This window comes from Schistocerca piceifrons, chromosome 3 (genome assembly GCF_021461385.2).
Source record: "Schistocerca piceifrons isolate TAMUIC-IGC-003096 chromosome 3, iqSchPice1.1, whole genome shotgun sequence".
Classification (NCBI taxonomy): domain Eukaryota; kingdom Metazoa; phylum Arthropoda; class Insecta; order Orthoptera; family Acrididae; genus Schistocerca; species Schistocerca piceifrons.
The window spans coordinates 535938865-535958297 of NC_060140.1; the positions used below are offsets into that span (position 1 = coordinate 535938865).

Genomic DNA, 19433 nt, shown 5'->3' on the forward strand with positions numbered 1-19433 from the left:
GAAGGAAAGCTTCTACGTCTTCACATTGGTGCTGTTATTTTATACGTAACATGCCAGTTTGAGTGTTTTACTTCTGATGAAGGCACTCATAGTAGTGACAAAACCAGGTCAAAAGACTTAGGTTTTGCGACCGAGGTCTGTTATTGGTTTAATTTTACTTTTTAAACAGTCGCTGACCACGCAGCCATGTTTAAAACTTTAAAATACGAAACTAACTTTCGCTTGACGTGTCACTATCAATGTTATTGATACCCTATACTCCGCCCCCTTGTGCATCTTTTCACAACTTCATTCAGCCTCGCTCATTTTTGGATGACAATTTGATACCACATAGAACAGCGCAGGAGGACGATCTCTTGGAACGAGAGGACATTCGGCGAATGGACAGATTTGCCAGTTCCTCTGACTTAAATCCCATCGAGCTCTCGTCGTATGCGTTGGGGAGACGTATTGAATAAACGTACACATCACCAAGGGTCCTCTATGTTGTCAGCTACGCTGGTGGAGGAATCGAATGCCCCGTCACAAAAATTCCCTACCAACCTTGGGTGCACACTGAAGAGCATACAATGCTTGACGTTTCTGCTTTTTAGGCCACCGAACGCTGTCTTCGGAATTCATTACAGAACCAAAGACACTGAACCGCCACTTGCTAAAGGCAAGATTAAAATAACCCAACAAGTATTACAAAGGCGACAATGAACTCTGAAGTTGCATTGTCTCCTGCTTTTAACACATAAAAGGTCAGAAATTATTTTTACGAAGTTTCTTTTTTAGGCCCATCATATTTTTGAGCTGCAACAACTCAGGACGAGGGTGGTTTCTGCCACATCTAATTATAACTAAATGTGAGTCTTGGATATGACTAAAAGACTGTGCTGAAGTAGTGAATACGAAAAAGGACGTCAAAGATTGTTCTTATTAAGAAGTCTTTAATTAAGGGACGAATCGAATACAGACAGAATCTACTTAAATTACAGCGTCCTTCACTGTATTGCTAGACGGGCAGGTGTAGCGGTGTTCCGGGGAATGTCACTTCTGCCACCTCAAGCGCTGTTCACTCGTGAAGTACGAGACCCACCAGTTGATTACCTTCCCGGCGCGTGCAGATTTGCCAATGGTATCTACACAAAATTGTAGACATCCATGACTTCCAACTGTATGATTTGTTCACTGATGCGGCTGCCGTCACAATGGAAGGAGTATTTAACAACCATAATAGCTATGTGTGGGGGTTGTTATTACTGCACTGGTGTGTTCTACCATCAACAAAGATTTACTGTAAGTGAGTAGGCTGGCGTCGTTCATGACTGACCGGACTCTACCTTCTGGCTACCACACTTGGTGGACGAAATTACCGAACTTCCTCTATAAAAATAGTGCAGGAAATGTTGGAGAACGTTCCGGTCGGAAATCGATTTTTGATTCAGCATGATGGGAGAGCCCACCGCACGTTGCCATTGATATTAGAGAACATTTAGACAATGTTTCACCCCAATTATTGGACTTGGAGTGACAAGCCAGTAACGAGACCACCGCGTTTTCGTGACCTCATTCTGGGAGATTTCTTTTTGTTGAAGGAGATGAAGAGATGAAGCTTTTGCCGTACACGACTCCAACAGACATACCAGGACAGCCAGTGGACCATATGGTCGAAGCCTTACCTATTATTCGTCAAAGTCCTTGTTGCTTCGACTGTGTTAGATAACCATTAGCACGCAGATGCCAGCTGTGCATTAATGTAAACAGCGACATTTTCAGCAACTTCTTTAACACAAAGTACATCACAGGCTGTCTGAACAACGTCTCTCTGAACATCACTACCGTTAAAAATTTCATGGACCCCAAGAGGGTAAACGGAGAAACTGTTTTGTCTCATAAAAGGTGTTTATTTTTATGTCCTGTAAACCCTATAAAACTTCTTGTAGGTAGATTTTTATACGATATACGTAAGTGACAGTGGCTGTGGTGGTCTACCGTGCAGAGCACCCGTCTCCGGTCCTATTGGTCTCAGATTGAGCCCCAGAGAGGTGCGGCGAATTTTCCTCGTTCCAGCACGGGGCAGGTCGACTCATCCTGCTGTCAGATGTGTACCAGAGATCTTCCTCGGAGGTTAAAGTCGGCCGGAGTGCTGCTCTCGCCACCCTCCCCCTCCTAGAGCCGCAGTGAAGAAAGGCTGTACTATGCGTGTACAATCAGGCAAATAGATCACGTGTTTGTGCCATTCGTTAAACATCATCTCACCCTATACATATATTATGTATTCAATATTTCATCTATAGACATGTCATAAGGAAATGATTTCAATTCGTTTTTCAAAATTCATTGTTCAAGAACAATCGGAGAAATCGGAGATAGTTACCAGACTTCAGTGTCAGCCGCTACAAGAAAGACGCTGTGCGTCATGGTGAGGTTTACTGGTAAATTACGAGGCAGTACTGTCCAATAAAAGTCCGGTAACTTTCGAATGTTCCCACATACATCACTTGAAATGATCCAGGTGGAAAAATTTGAGACTGTCAACCTAGTCCAGAAACTGACCTCGCGAGAGGAAGAATTTATAGCACCACCTGAAATAGCCTCAGCCATACACGTAAATGCGACTTCAGAAGTATGAATATAGGTAAGAGTTAATTACGACGGGATAAGTCTTTAGTACTTCACAACTTTGTGAAAGCACCGCACCTCGTAGGAGTAGGGAGTTAACTGAGAAGTATCGCCGAAATGGAAAGTTCACCATGTGAGTGAACTGTCACACGTAAGTGGGAACTCATTTGTCATAGTTGTGCTGCATCTTAAGTCCTCGATAAGTGACAGAATAATGTGTCAACATGTGGTAGCTGTCAATTTCTTTGATTGTGAATGTGTTGATAAGCTATTGACCAAATTACATAGAGAGATGTAAGAAATGCTATCTTTAGTATGTAGAGCTACTGAATAACGTGGTCGTGTGTGGACCTATTGACTACCTTGGAAGGTATACTTACCTGAACGTGTTGTGGCGATAGTTATTCAGTCAAGGTGGCATTAGGGCCTACAGCAGACACCTTGGTTTGTTCGTGGATGTTCCTTTTAACCAATGATAAAGTAATGAAGACACTTTTCTCTCATTTCTATGTCAAAATAAGAAAGATTAACTGACTTTCATCGCAGACTCTGTTACGTCCCTGGAGAGTCAGAAAAGTCCACTATAAAATTGTTGTGCAATGATTCACGAAAGTTCGGTAAGATAATAACAAACTCTGTATTCAATGTATTGAAAGGCAGCATAAAACTTTCTTGCCAAACTAATTACTGCAACAGTACGAAAGGAGGTCATACACCTGTTGTATATTAGTCATTTCTCTGGGTTGTCTGAGAGGGAACAGTAACAGGTGTCTGGAGACACCAGTTTACGTAGTGTACTTGCTGCAGACGACGTTCTGGGTTTAGGAAGTAGTCTCCCAAGAGGCTGAAAAACAGTATCTTATAAATATATAATAATCTTCTGCAAAATCCATCACAAAATGTTTGCGAAATCTAACTCCACGGAAAGAAAAAATATCTACAACCCCATTTCGAATATATGAAACATTGTCGTTAGAGGTAAGCGTGTAATTACTAAGATTATTGTAATATAAACATTTTCACACTATTCTTAATTCAGAAAGTCTGGAAACGTCATCCAATCCCCTGAAGAGTGGAAGACTAGCTCTAGAATTAATGTACGTCATATTTTAGCTTGTTCCCGAATTTAGTGTCGTTCAAACTGTCCGAAACTAGTCAAAGGCTGGCTATTAGCTCGAAGAAAGTCGACCACCACCAGCAAATCTTCCTTCGAAAAATGGTAGAAGCTTCGTACGTAAATAAATCTGTACACTTCTGACAACGCACTGATAGGACGTTACGGTTCAGTTGCTAATTTCCTCTGTGCGGTAGCTTCTGTGAGACCGTTTTCGATCAATATTAATTGTCCACGGTCACATCTGATACTTCAAGAATGTATTTATTTAACTACGTCGACAGAATCCTTGCTAAATTGGCGATGTTGGAAGCGATCCAGACCTGGAACACCATCAAAGGAATTCTTTCCAGACATCATGTTTTCTTTGTGCATATTTCACTGTCTACTAACAAGAATTTATATAACAACAAATAACTAACTTATGAAATATGACTTCCCACATCAAGAGCCTTAAGAGCATGACTGTGAATTACGTGTGACACATTCCAGTCTCGATCCTGTCGAAACATGCAACACCGCATATGGTTGCTGACTTCGTCATTACGTTCAGGTGTGAAATAAAACTACGCACAAGGTCTGTGACATGAGGTAAACTTGACGAGACCTATGCCACTGGTGAATAGGTCGCTAAAACAACTGGTCGCTTCACTGTTAAAAATTTTTTATTGTTGACGCGTTTCGACATAGCCCATCTGTATGTACAGAACAGGGAATCAGTGATCATAAGGCCGTTGCAGCATCCCTGAATATGGAAGTTAATAGGAATATAAAAAAAGGGAGGAAGGTTTATCTGTTTAGCAAGAGTAATAGAAGGCAGATTTCAGACTACCTAACAGATCAAAACGAAAATTTCTGTTCCGACACTGACAATGTTGAGTGTTTATGGAAAAAGTTCAAGGCAATCGTAAAATGCGTTTTAGACAGGTACGTGCCGAGTAAAACTGTGAGGGACGGGAAAAACCCACCGTTGTACAACAACAAAGTTAGGAAACTACTGCGAAAGCAAAGAGAGCTCCACTCCAAGTTTAAATGCAGCCAAAACCTCTCAGACAAACAGAAGCTAAACGATGTCAAAGTTAGCGTAAGGAGGGCTATGCGTGAAGCGTTCATTGAATTCGAAAGTAAAATTCTATGTACCGACTTGACAGAAAATCCTAGGAAGTTCTGGTCTTACGTTAAATCAGTAAGTGGCTCGAAACAGCATATCCAGACACTCCGGGATGATGATGGCATTGAAACAGACGATGACACGCGTAAAGCTGAAATACTAAACACCTTTTTCCAAAGCTGTTTCACAGAGGAAGACCGCACTGCAGTTCCTTCTCTAAATCCTCGCACAAACGAAAAAATGGCTGACATCGAAATAAGTGTCCAAGGAATAGAAAAGCAACTGGAATCACTCAATAGAGGAAAGTCCACTGGACCTGACGGGATACCAATTCGATTCTACACAGAGTACGCGAAAGAACTTGCCCCCCCTTCTAACAGCCGTGTACCGCAAGTCTCTAGAGGGACGGAGGGTTCCAAATGATTGAAAAAGAGCACAGATAGTCCCAGTCTTCAAGAAGGGTCGTCGAGCAGATGCGCAAAACTATAGACCTATATCTCTGACGTCGATCTCTTGTAGAATTTTAGAACATGTTTTTTGCTCGCGTATCATGTCATTTCTGGAAACCCAGAATCTACTATGTAGGAATCAACATGGATTCCGGAAACCGCGATCGTGTGAGACCCAACTCGCTTTATTTGTTCATGAGACCCAGAAAATATTAGATACAGGCTCCCAGGTAGATGCTATTTTTCTTGACTTCCGGAAGGCGTTCGATACAGTTCCGCACTGTCAGCTGATAAACAAAGTAAGAGCCTACGGAATATCAGACCAGCTGTGTGGCTGGATTGAAGAGTTTTTAGCAAACAGAACACAGCATGTTGTTATCAATGGAGAGACGTCTACAGACGTTAAAGTAACCTCTGGCGTGCCACAGGGGAGTGTTATGGGACCATTGCTTTTCACAATATATATAAATGACCTAGTAGATAGTGTCGGAAGTTCCATGCGGCTTTTCGCGGATGATGCTGTAGTATACAGAGAAGTTGCAGCATTAGAAAATTGTAGCGAAATGCAGGAAGATCTGCAGCGGATAGGCACTTGGTGCAGGGAGTGGCAACTGACCCTTAACATAGACAAATGTAATGTATTGCGAATACATAGAAAGAAGGATCCTTTATTGTATGATTATATGATAGCGGAACAAACACTGGTAGCAGTTACTTCTGTAAAATATCTGGGAGTATGCGTGCGGAACGATTTGAAGTGGAATGATCATATAAAATTAATTGTTGGTAAGGCGGGTACCAGGTTGAGATTAATTGGGAGAGTGCTTAGAAAATGTAGTCCATCAACAAAGGAGGTGGCTTACAAAACACTCGTTCGACCTATACTTGAGTATTGCTCATCAGTGTGGGATCCGTACCAGATCGGTCTGACTGAGGAGATAGAGAAGATCCAAAGAAGAGCGCCGCGTTTCGTCACAGGGTTATTTGGTAACCGTGATAGCGTTACGGAGATGTTTAATAAACTCAAGTGGCAGACTCTGCAAGAGAGGCGCTCTGCATCGCGGTGTAGCTTGCTCGCCAGGTTTCGAGAGGGTACGTTTCTGGATGAGGTATCGAATATATTGCTTCCCCCTACTTATACCTCCCGAGGAGATCACGAATGTAAAATTAGAGAGATCAGAGCGCGCACGGAGGCTTTCAGACAGTCGTTCTTCCCGCGAACCATACGCGACTGGAACAGGAAAGGGAGGTAATGACAGTGGCACGTAAAGTGCCCTCCGCCACACACCGTTGGGTGGCTTGCGGAGTATCAATGTAGATGTAGATGTAGATGTAGATCATCAAAGCACCAAAAATAAAAGTCTTCATATAAAGTATGGAGTCACACGTGTCAGCAGTCAACGTCAGTAGTCAACTTACTACGGTACATTGTATGAACACTTCTTGTTTTGAAGTTCTGATGACGGGTTCTGCCCGAAACGCGTCGATTAGTGGGAAATTTTGAGAAGCAAGTGGCCAGTTATTTTAGCGAATTATTCAGTAGTGACATAAATCTTCTCATGTTCACTGTTACGAGTGTGTACGACTTATACTTTCATTTTTGAAATAGCATCATCAACGACAAACGTCGGCTGTCCAGGATGGTTATAATTAAACTTTTACTACTTTTGCTGTCCCCTATAAAAAAAAAACAGTGACCACAGGACAACTAAACTCTGTAGAAACATTTGTAAGGACCTGCAGAAGAGAAATAACGAATAAACGATTGAATGAAGCACATACTGATTTCCATAAGAGACGGTAACATTTATTAATTGCGTGCCATGTTTACGTTCCAGGTTGCAGACGTTGCTCAAAGTTACGACCATCTGCATCCACGACAGCGTGCAACCGCACTGGAGATACCGCTTCACAATAGCTCGCAACGCTTTTCGAACAGTGGACCATGGAATGTTCAGCAGTCGTGACACAGCTCGCGCATTGCTTGAAGATCACACATTGCGTCCACCATTCACAGCTACGGCAGCAGTAACTTCTTCAGCAGTTTGTGGCACAATTGACTGTCAGTCTGTTCCAGGACCAACTCCCAAATCGCCACTAAATTCCAAATTCGGAATCATTTTCTTCAACTGCGGTGCGGGAGGAGGACCTTTCCGTATTCCTTTAATGCTTCGATACTCGCGAAGAGCAGTGGCACTATTGCTGTTGTTTTGACAAAATAGCTTTACCAGTAAAGCCTTGCTCATTTTGCTCAGACCCCTGTCGACTGTCTGTAACTGTTCTGTACACTGATGTTTGTGTTTCGACGTGCGTTTACCAGCACCTAACGGCAAGTCATGACACTAACACTACGAATAACGCAAAGCATGCAGCGAACAATCTGAACATCATTCCTATGAAGTTGGGTACCCATACGGTAAATAGTTTTCCCTTTCCACTGACTCAAGTAGCGAAAGTAGTATTATAACAACCCTGTACTACATATTGTAATTCATCAGTCACATTTCTCAGATGAAGCATTGTTAACAGAATTCTCACGACCGTTGCTGAAGAACTGATACGCACGGATATGGTATCTTTAATGAATATTATGACGTTTCCTATTAATGTTCGATCATTCATTATTGTCTTTATATGGGTTTTTTCGTGTTAATCAATGTTTCCTCATCTCCTCATAATCAATGTTTTCTCATCTCCTATTAATTTTCGATCATTCATTATTGTCTTTATATGGCTTTTTTGAGGTTAATTAATGGTTCATATCCACGCTAATCTCCTTTACCCAGTCAAACCTTTGCTCGTAATAGCAAAGGTTTCTATTAAGTATCTTCGTTGTTTCCGATAGCTTATAATAACTTACACAAATTGTCAAGCTATGTTTTGACTTCTTCTTTAAGCACCACATACCACTAAATTTCAATTTCTTACTCTGTTACTCTGTTTCGTGCCTACAGAACATTACAATAAGAATACAAAGTTACAAGAAAGGCAATATTTGATTTTAATAAACATATTTCATTGCTTGTTGCATCAGTTTAATCTTGTTTTGTAAGATTTTGTGAATCGGTGTTTCTGTTTTGATGTTAATATAAAGTAGTCTCTTACTTTCACAGTTCTTCGACGACCTCAAATGGTTCGACCCTAATGACGGCTTCATTAGAACCGTTGCCGAGCTCTCCAACCAAACCGTCTATTTCTATGTATTCGACTACAGAGGAGATATCATTCACACAAATCAGTGGGGTAAGTACAATAATCACAATATTACCTATAACTGTCACTGATGTTGATAACGTCATTGTTGCTCTTCTTCTTGCTTTACAGATCTTACCAAATAACTAAAGACAATGTTACCCAGTCCTCTGATATTCCACTCCCGGAAGCCTACTATTAGCGTTGCTGTTCATGTATCGATTGCAGTAATCTTGGTCACCTCTTTTAATGCTATGTGCTTACTAGCGTACACTAAAAACAGGACAGTTTCCTTGTTCATTCAATCGTTTCAAACATTTCCTTTCCTCACTAGTTATTTTTTAGATTACACAAGCTGACGAGCCACTTTCTTAATCGCCCATTTCACAACAGTTCTTTTGCCACACTGGACTCGCATTTGAAAGGATGGCAGTTCAGATCCCCATCCGGGCATACAGATTTATGTTTCCCACAGTTCCTCTAAATCGCTTCCAGCATAGTTCCTATGAAAAGAGCATGACCCCCCTCCCCTCCCCCCGTAATTTTCTCAAATTACAACTTCGTTAAATAGAAGTATAATAAATACACTTAAGACAGAAAAATGACCGCATCATGAAGGAATGGGATGAAAGTCGGTAAGTACGGCGGACATGTATAGACAAACGAGACCAGCAGAGAACAAGTACTTCATTTGTCGGTCACTCTGGCTGCTTCTGCCGTACTGCTTCTGTCGAATGTGTGGATGCTGCCGATGCTACCTCTGATGAACGAAGTCGCCCCCAGTGGTCCGCGCAGCCGGTGCCGCCGTCTGTCTCCGCTGCAGACTCGAAATCAGCGCTCCTCTGGGTAGCCTTCTTCTTCCTAGTAGAAGTTCCGCGCCTAACTTCCCACACCTACCTTTTGCTACTGGTTCTCAAGCACATGGTTGACGAAGAAACATATGCTTGGAGCCCCCATGAAAACTGCCTATCATGTAATAAATGTGAGACCGACTATGGTAATAGTTTGGAATTACAGTTGTAACTCGAACAGGATTAGATTCATATGCTGGACGAGAAAACCCCAACTGCCGCGGTTGCTAACAGTTGCTGCTAATGTAATTGCTCTTCCAAACAGCATCGAATTTGAGCAAAACCAGTTGCATCCTAACCTGTGGTTACTCGTGCTTTAGGTACGTGGGCTATGCACGACTCAATTAATAAAATACATAGGAATACAAAATAAAAGTTAAACGAATTATTTAATAACAAGGGTTCCATTCTAACATCTGTAACTGATACAGACGACAGAGAATTAGGCTGAATAATGTTTATTCAAGAAAGGGCATCTCATATAAACGGGAAGTGGTCCTACGATATTCAATTAAAATACAGATAGAAAATATCCTTAGCAAATGCAGTAAAATTACTTAAGAGCGTTACTAGAATGATAGCAGAAGCCGCAAACTTAATATTCATCAAAGACTCACGAAAAATAAATCTATTTCATGATCACAATACACTAAACATTCATTAGCACAAAACAGTTCAGAGTTTAACATGATGATTCAAAAACTGAAACACTAGATACCATGAACAGTAACTCATACTCCGCCTATCTTAGTTTCATAGCACAAACGGGAAAGTTACAGTCCTACATAGGAGTATGTTCAAACCTCTCAATCTATAGGTCTCTTCAGAACTTAAAGTATGTTAGTGGCTGTTCATCACTCGTAATCAATTGCCAAACGAAAGAATACCACTTGTTATCAAAGGCAGGTCTGTCCCCACGAATCACATTTGTAAAAAGTGTCCCGTATCTCTCCCTTGAGGTCTTCATTCGAAAAGCCCCAGATTTCACTTGACTCCCATAGTTTTCCCTACTGTCTGTATTTCCATTGGGTGAAACTGTTTCCCGCCAAAAATACATGTTCCTATGTTCTGCAGACATGATTTAATTCAACTTGAACATTGGACTAAACCAGTATATTGCAACAATATTTAAATAAAGAAATGTTATAAACATTTCCATATACTCATATCATTTACAACGAATATAAATAAAGGTTTATCCATATTGGTTCAAATGGCTCTGAGCACTATGGGATTAACTTCTGAGGTCATCAGTCCCCTAGAACTTAGAACTACTTAAATCTAACTAACCTAAGGACATCACACACATCCATGCCCGAGGCAGTTATCCATATTGAATAAGTCAGTATTCTTGCACAAGTGTACTCATGACAATAATGAAAAACTATTTTTAAATATTGCTTAAACAACTGTATATACATGCTTGTCAGAAACATCTTTTAAGACTCTTTTCAACGATGATGTCATGTGAGACATGCGGCTGACCACTTGTTAAATTACCATGGTTTTATATTATCAACTGCAATAGACATTTAAATGAAGCTACTGATAAAACAGTAAACTGTTCATTAAATGAATACACAAGTAAAACAAAATTTGAGGTATTTATGCTCTATTCATTTACTGTATGATTATGGAGACTGTGATGTTCTGCGGAAAATTTGCGTAATGAAAAGATATAAAAACATAATAAGTCAGGAAATAAAGTATATACAAATACATAGCTTTCATAGATGATAGCTAACTGCAGTGCTATCATCTGAGATATCATATATCGAAATTGCATGAAATATTTAAAAGTTGATAATTCAAAGGTTCATTGTGAAAATATTTATTCACTGTGCAATATTAAATCTGTAGTTTTAGACACGTTGAAAATATTGTCGTGTCACTAGATACACCTCATTTTTCTGAGATCGGAGATGTATTCAGGTTTGCTTTAGTACTTGACTGTGAAATATTATATGCTCTCAGAGAGCTGTAAGAAACCATAATTCAGCTTGTCTGACAGTCCACCATTTCTAGGAGCATAATCTCTCCTCTTAAGCAATCTTCCTTCGTCAAAATCCCCCATGCGGCCATGCCCCATTTCAACAGGACAACTCTCGTCCTCCTACTGCTGCCACTTCCCGAACATGCCTTGCAGCTGTTGGTACTCTGATGTAACCAGCCTCATTTTCCAATCTCTCCCCTATCGCATATGTGTGGGACGCTATAGCGCATGTCATCAGGACTCCAACTCCACCCAGAAATTTGTAGGATCCGTGCCCTCAGGTGCAAGCAGAATGCGATTGAGTATCCCAGTACTGTATCCGAGATTTGTACAACTACATGCTGCACGTCTTGATTCTTGTATTCGCAACCTTATGGGCTCAACACTCTACCAGCACATACGTTTGTGTCCATGTAACACGGTACGTGCTGGTCCTTCCAAGTTTAAAGTGTAATCATTTCTTAAATGTGCCAGCAATGATCGCAATCCGCCTTGTCCTTCTGCGAGCAGCTCTATTTACGATGATGAGTGCATTTACGTTTCGTAATATATGGTCACAACCGTCACACCACCATCCTAGTAGGGATGGAACCAAAGTGTCACTCTATTTAAGACATCTTTCAATGGGAAAGCATGTGCCTTGATATAATTAGATGATAATAATCTGAAAATGGGTCAAAATGATATGGTAAGAGAGCACATATTCTGCCAGGACATACATAGCACATCTGGTAGAGTTTTTACTTTTTTCTAGCAGAGAAGACGAAAATGTGGAAGCCTAGGGTGTGTGTGTGTGTGTGTGTGTGTGTGTGTGTGTGTGTGTGTGTGTACATTTCACTGGACGTCTGGGCAAAAGAACAAAGTCATGACTTTCTTGATATGTGCAGTATATTAGTTTGGATGTGAACAAAACCAAATACTTTCTATCTGTCATTTTTATTTTTTCCAGGAGTTTCACATGCGGGAGAGTTACCAATGCTTTTCTACGGAAAAAATCAAGAGTATAACTTCGATCCTGACTCAGAAGAAGACAAAGTGCGCAGAAATATGCTGCGGCTCTGGACGAATTTCGCAAAATATGGGTACGTGTTTTTTCTGCCTGAAGCTTGGATCACTGAAGACGCTCGTTTTCGGGAAGAGATTGCACATTTACTGAATTTCAATCACTAGTTACTGCATACTGCCAGAGTACGAGAAGGCAGCTGCCGCTGAAACTAAGAGCATTAACAAATTTTTTAGAAACCAGGTGATTCGAGAGTATCCGAGAATTCTAATGTTAAATAACAGCTTCAGACTTTACCGGGAATAGAGAACATTTTATCCTACATAATACATTGCACTGCTGCAGACTCGACTACACTCCGACTACATTCTGTCACTACGTTAAAATACCTCAAGGCAAAACGATAGATACTCATTTTATACAAGAATAGAGGACCCAGACAAACATATCAGTAGGAATGTCAATAAACATAAAGTAATTTGGGCGGAATGTACTGCTGTACCGGTATGACGGGAGTTAGCTCCACTGACTGAACATGGCAGCCAGAGTCACACACCAAAAAGCAAAGAAGACATAGAAGACATAGCGATTTGATTCATAATCTCTATACCCCAGTACATAACTGTTACATTTATCTCTCTTTCTGTTGCCTGAATATACTATCTCCTCTTTAGTTTACACTCAAGTTACGTGAAAGATAATGAATGTGAGTCTTGTGATGTGCATAGTAACATCGATTTAACTACAGATTTGATTCGATAGTGTAAAATACGTACTAGGCAGTGTGAACACATTTATTTTTTATTCATTGAATGTCAGTGGTAGACCGTGACTCGTACCAAAACGATGCATTTACTTGGACTGGTACGTCGTTACCCGACTTACTCTGCCAGTTGCTTTTGTGCTGGCTGGTAATGAATCCAAATTGCCCCTCAGTCATGCCAAAACTGTTGCCTGATTTCAACGTATTAATGGTGCGACGACTCTGGTACACCTAAAACTGGCGTAGTTCCACTACCAGCGAATTATGGTGCTCTTTGATCTTGAGCTCGGTCATTCATCTTCAAAGTCATTATGCAATCGTCCTTACAAAGGTCTTGCATGATATCAGGGATGATATTGAACTTTAACACCATCATCCTGACAGTGACATCATCATCCTGATCAGTGGGAAGCCACACCTCTTAAACCTATCCCCTTTTATCCCCAGCCAGTCATTGCACAGTCTTAAGATGAAACAACCAACTAAAAACTGAAGATGGTTGAAACTGTTAAATTATGTTAATGGGCAATTAGAAACCCTCTCCATCTTCCCTTCTGCCCCCCTAAGTTCAGCCACTCATAGTGCTGTATTAAAATGAAGAAAAAAAAACAAGTTTGGGCAAGGAGCCCAATTTTGCTAGTGGTAAATTTAATATCCCTCCTCTTTCCAACCAATCATAGCATAGTATTAAAATGATGTTTAAAATGGAGTCAAATTACATTATTTCTGGCCTACACATGAAATCACATACATAACTTAACCTCTCTCCCACCTGTTATTTCCGGTCAATCGTGGCAAAGTGTTTATACCCCAAAATGTATTATAGCCCCTTCCTCTCCTCTTTCCAACTAATCAGAGCGTAGTATTAGAAAATATGAAAATTGTGGTAGTGGTAATCTGCAAACCGTCTCTCTCTTACGTGCATTACACCCCCGTCTCCTCCTGCCTTTCTCCTACCTGTCAGAGTGTACTGTTTAAATGATAACGTAAAAACGGCGTCAGATTGCGATATTTACAACGTATACTTCACCTCCCCGTCTCTCATCTCCAACCAACCAGAGCGCAGAATTAAAATTATGTGCCATAAAAGCTCTGAAAGAATTACGTACCCTCAGCAGAAAAGTCGAGGATAAGCATTATTTCAGTGAAATATAATATTTCCGAAACGTATATACATGCGTCTGGTATAATATTATTGTTATGATGCATAAAAATGTTTAGTTACAACATTTTCTTTGAAAGTCAAAGACGATTCTGCACATAATCATACATCTGCCGTGATATTAAGAGAATTAAGTTCAAAAATATGCACACACACACACACACACACACACACACTCACACACACACCTCTCTATTATACACGTCAAATTCTGTAATCGTTACATACATGTGATCTCTCTCTCTGTTTCATACCCCAAATTCTATACTGCTTACAAATAAGAGATTTCTCTCATGCAAAGTGATCGTTCTCTCTCTCTGTCCTTATACCCCGCCCCCCCCCCCCTCTCTCTCACACATACACACACACACATACACACACACACACACACACACACACACGCACATACACATAAAAACAGTGGTAAAAAGTGAATGGTAAATATTGAACAATAACACTAACTTTTGTCGATAAATGCTAATTGTAAACACTATTTACTAAATGGTAAATGATTAACAGAAAATGCTTAACGCTAAAAAGTGTTAAACACACAATGGTATATGGTATTTCCTAAATAGCATACCCTAAACTGTGAATGGTACACGCTTTCGTAACATGCCAAAATAATTACACACCTCAATGAATATTTAACTTGCATAAAAGTGATTTAAAATGACGTATGTGAAAGTCGGATATGATTGTTATAACAAATACAAAACCACTATCTAAACCACAACTTTTTATTGGCAACTACCAGTTTCAGTATGCTTCACATCTGATGCTGGAAAGTGCAGTTTGTCAACAGTTGTGTAAAACACAACAATTCACTGTGTTTTATACAAATGTTGAGGAAACTGTACTTTGTGGTACCACACCCAGAGATGATCTGCAATGTAAATTGAACCAGGTAGACAGTAATAAAAAGTTGAGATCCACACGGTGCTAGTTCATTTATTATAACAAAGGTACCTTGATTCCGAAGACATGGTGTAAGTTATAAAAGTGATTACGTACATAAACATACCCCTCACATAATATTAAAAGATTTCAAATTCAGTCATGAACATACCAAATATCTCCGTATTTTATTCTTTAGTTCCCGTCTTCCTGCTTTTATACCTCAATCTTCCTGCTTTCCCGCAGGAAAATCTGTTTAGAAGTCAGCAGGCAGAATGGTTTTTCTTATGTGTACAATGCCCATTTTACGGAAGAAGGATCTCTCCACGAGATGTTCCCGGAAACACGCTGTCTCTTTACACATGTGCATATTGGAGAAGAAGCGATTAAGCAGACTCGTCCTCCATCTTCACTTCCATACTTTGCGTTAACATTTAATTTCTAATAAAAAAATTTCTAATGTGCGTGAACAGTATTTAAAGCGATAGTGCACTTGCGTTAGGCGCTACGTTAACATAAAGCCTCTCAGTAGCGACCGTGACCTTGTGACGGATATGTAGCAAGCAGCACTATCTCTTGCACATAGTCACATGCGCTAGTTCACCTGACTCGCAGAGTTCACTGTACAGCTGAAACTGACTTTGTTATTTGACAAATATTTTCGATTGTTTTGCGGGAGCCGATAATCCAATGCACACTGCTCAGTCCATATAAAAAATTGCGTGCACTACTTCCGAATGATCGTTTTTTACTGATTTTCCTCAACAGATGGAATGTCGCCTGTCACTCAATTAATTTCGTCAGACATCCTAAACATTTCGGCAATAATCGAATCTCCTCTCGTCAATGTATACTGCTGTCTGTCGCTTTAGATTTGTTCTTGTTACAGCAAACATTCCTAGCAAATATCGTAACACTTTAAAAATTAGTGAGAGAGATGTGCCTACCCTTTGCCTCTAGGGTGGTTTGAATTCTGCTGGGAGGACTTTCAAAGGAAGATCTGAATCTCTGTGGAAAATGACAGCCCATTCGTCCACGACAGCCGAAACCAGAGGTCCAGTCTGGAGCGAATTCCACGTTCTAACCAATCCTAACGGTGGTCCGTTCGGTTGAGAGCAAAGCGCTGAATAGGCCAGTCTATTTCAGGAATGTTGTGGTCCATAAACCATTCTCTCACCATTTGTGGTAGGGTACATTATCATTTTTCTACTCACGTAGTTCGAGCGAAATTAGTGAGACGCGTTGCACACCCTTCTATTGTTCTGTTTACATTTGGAGGAGATATATATAACTCTTTAAATATCATTTTCTTCTCCAAAAGTCTACAGAAGAAGAGAATCTTTAGCAGATCATCTGCATAAAACATTTTTATACATTATATCTTTCTATACTTTTTTTACCATCAGTAGCCTTTCGTCTTAAACAGATAGCAATTGTAACTGAATGTATTAATATTACATAGAGAAAATGAACTGTTTAAAGACATTTAAATTTCATAATTGATTGTTTATGATTATAAGGATTTAAAGTCAGTCACTGTACATGACCATTCGGCTACGGCGCCATACCATCAACCGCTCTTCAAGAATCTCAATTATTGTGTGCTTTCAACAAGACGTTACACACACTTTCAAAGAAAAATCAGACAGCGACGTCCATTCTCATAATTCTTCGTGGTGCAGCTGCCCAACATTTCAGCATTCGACACTGGTTTCTAGTTATCGTGGAGAGAGAGCTACAAAACATGATTTCGTCCGTTTTATTTGAATTCCAACATGCATTCGAAGAAAAATGGCGCAAATTCAGTGTCATTTCCGGCTAACATTCAAAGAGAAATGGCACAATTTAAGTGCAGTTTTTATATTCGATATTTGCAGTGCACTGTAGCCCATTAGCACGTGATAAGCTGCTGACACTCGAAAACTCCAAACGAGCAGGCCTGTGAAGGCCCACCGGTACCGACTGACCGCCACGCCATCCTCAGGAGCAGCAGGCGGTGTACACGTGCTTGTGAGACTCTTTTGTGAGGAAACTTGAACCAACAGTTTAATACAAAGCCATAGGTAAATGTTTATAAGTATCTCCCAAAATTATTGGTAACAAGGCAAATTAGGGAAAATACTAGAACTTCATTCAAATAAAATGTATAATAGTTACTAATGGAAAAGATTATGAAAATCACAGACAGGCTCTGAACCCCAATGGCAGTTGAGGGGTTAGTCTCATACAAAATGTCTCAGATTATTTGGAACATCTGGTGAAACGTAGCAGTCTCTACACGATCTGATCATCAGTGGGTGGTCCCTACCAGATCATCACTAAATTGACACCTTTGTCAGGAAAACAGGCAGCGTTACACGATATTAGTGTAACACGCTCTGAATGTTATCAATTTCCTATGCAGTGTTCTTGTAATACTGAATGTTAGTGAAATGCACGTGCTTGACTACTTCCTTTACTTGTACAAAGGGCGTTCAAAAAGTTTTGCACAGTCGTCTCTAATTTTTTTTTATTTTTTGTAGGGGGAGAAAGAAATTTTTTATGAACATACTTGGGAAGATTTAGCTATACATTGAGCCTACTCAATGTAGCCTCCATCAGCTGTGACGCATCTGGCCCAACATTCTTTCCCTGATGTAAATGCACTTTGCTAAAAATCTGAGGATTGACTTTTACACCATCACTTGACACAGGAAATAAGGTCTTTCTCACTATCAAATCTTTTACCGCGCAGGTGGGCCTTCAGATGACCAAAGAGGCAAAAATCAGAGCCAAGTCCGGACCGTAGGGAGGATGAGGAAAAATTTTCCAACTCATTGTGCTGATTTTCTCCTGCGTCGTATGGGCTGTATGGGGTTTGGCATTGTTATGGTGTAGTCTGATAAACTGACCCTGAAGCTGTGATCTGTAGGTCTTGATGGGACGTCGCGGCTTGTCCAATGACAAACAGTAACGGTCCCAGTTAATTGTGGAGCCAGGTCTCCTTATTCACATCACTCACTGACCGCATTGTGGACTGTTAAGTAGAGAGAAATCACCTTCTTAAAACCTCTGCAACCACCGCTGGATACTGCTGTGATCCACTGTATCCTCCCCATGAACAGGGAGTAATATCCTGTGAATCGATGTGGCAGAGTCTTCGCCGATCTTGAAGAGGAACTCCATCACCGACCGTTATCGCAAACTGACACCTACTTCACGGTCTATTATGGCTCACCTGTAAATAAAAGAAAATACTTTTATACACCAACTTACAGCTAAATGTTCCAAGTACGTCCACAAAAAATTTCAATCTCCTCCTGGAAAAAATAAAAAAAATTAGAGACGACTGTGCAAAGCTTTTTGAATGCTCTTTGTGCATGGTTCAATTTGTTATTAGTAAATATCTTGTGATGAAAACTTTTAGCAAGAAATTTAGTGCTGCTCTTTACATTTATTTCCTAATATCTCTAGAAAATATAAAGGATTACGCGTGTATTATGTGTCTCAACAGGAACCCAACCCCTGAGGCTGATCCTGTGATTTGGGAACCATACGACCAGAGCAGCCGCAGCTACCTGCTGATGCAGGCCAACTTTACACTCGCCCACGACAGGCTTGGGGAGCGCATGGCATTCTGGAGAGAGAACGTGCCACTGCTGCCATTTCCCGACGCCCAGTGATACACCATAAGAGGTACAAGCACAGCATGGGCAAAAAACATTTTTGTGAAACTTCTGATAATTATATTGGAATATTCTTGGTAGAGTATTTGAACACTGGTAGACTACCGTCTCCAGAAGAATTATAACAAAATTTCGAAAATATCGAAAGAATGAAAGAAGTTCAATATTGACGATGTATTATCACTTATGTCTACATTAATCCTACATACACTTGCCTTTCAAGAGGTAAGTAAATACGATTTCTGTTTCCTGTTACAGATATGCACAGCAAAGGAGGAAAGGAAAAACATCAGACTACAGCTGAGTACTGAGTGTCAGCAAGGAAATCAACTAAGAATCCACTGAACCACAGTGAAACCCATCACGTAAAATTGATCGCCAATGCGGTTTCAGGCGTCAATTCATATAATTCAGACACAATCACCACATAAATATCAAGAAATTTCTGTGGGCATTGGAAGTGCAGCGGATAGTTACAAACTGCAGTAATGCGTGGCATACATTAATGTATATTGTACAAAGGATTTTTTTCAGTAATCCTTTCCTTCAGTACAGAGAATTTTGAATGCAAATATTATGCACTAATTCACTGTGTCACTTATTATCTACTCATACACGATAATCCT

General features: G+C 40.3%; 1 protein-coding gene across 1 annotated transcript in view; it reads left to right on the plus strand.

Moving 5' to 3' along the window:
* Positions 1-18804, plus strand: part of LOC124788805 (juvenile hormone esterase-like) — a gene marked incomplete at its 5' end in the record, with an annotated part of 85144 nt that extends 66340 nt beyond the window's left edge. The window contains 3 exons of the mRNA XM_047256087.1: positions 8395-8524; positions 12267-12399; positions 18636-18804. Of these exons, the coding sequence (XP_047112043.1) occupies positions 8395-8524; positions 12267-12399; positions 18636-18804 (432 nt within the window). The remainder of the gene's footprint in view (positions 1-8394; positions 8525-12266; positions 12400-18635) is intronic.
* Positions 18805-19433: the final 629 nt, after the last annotated feature.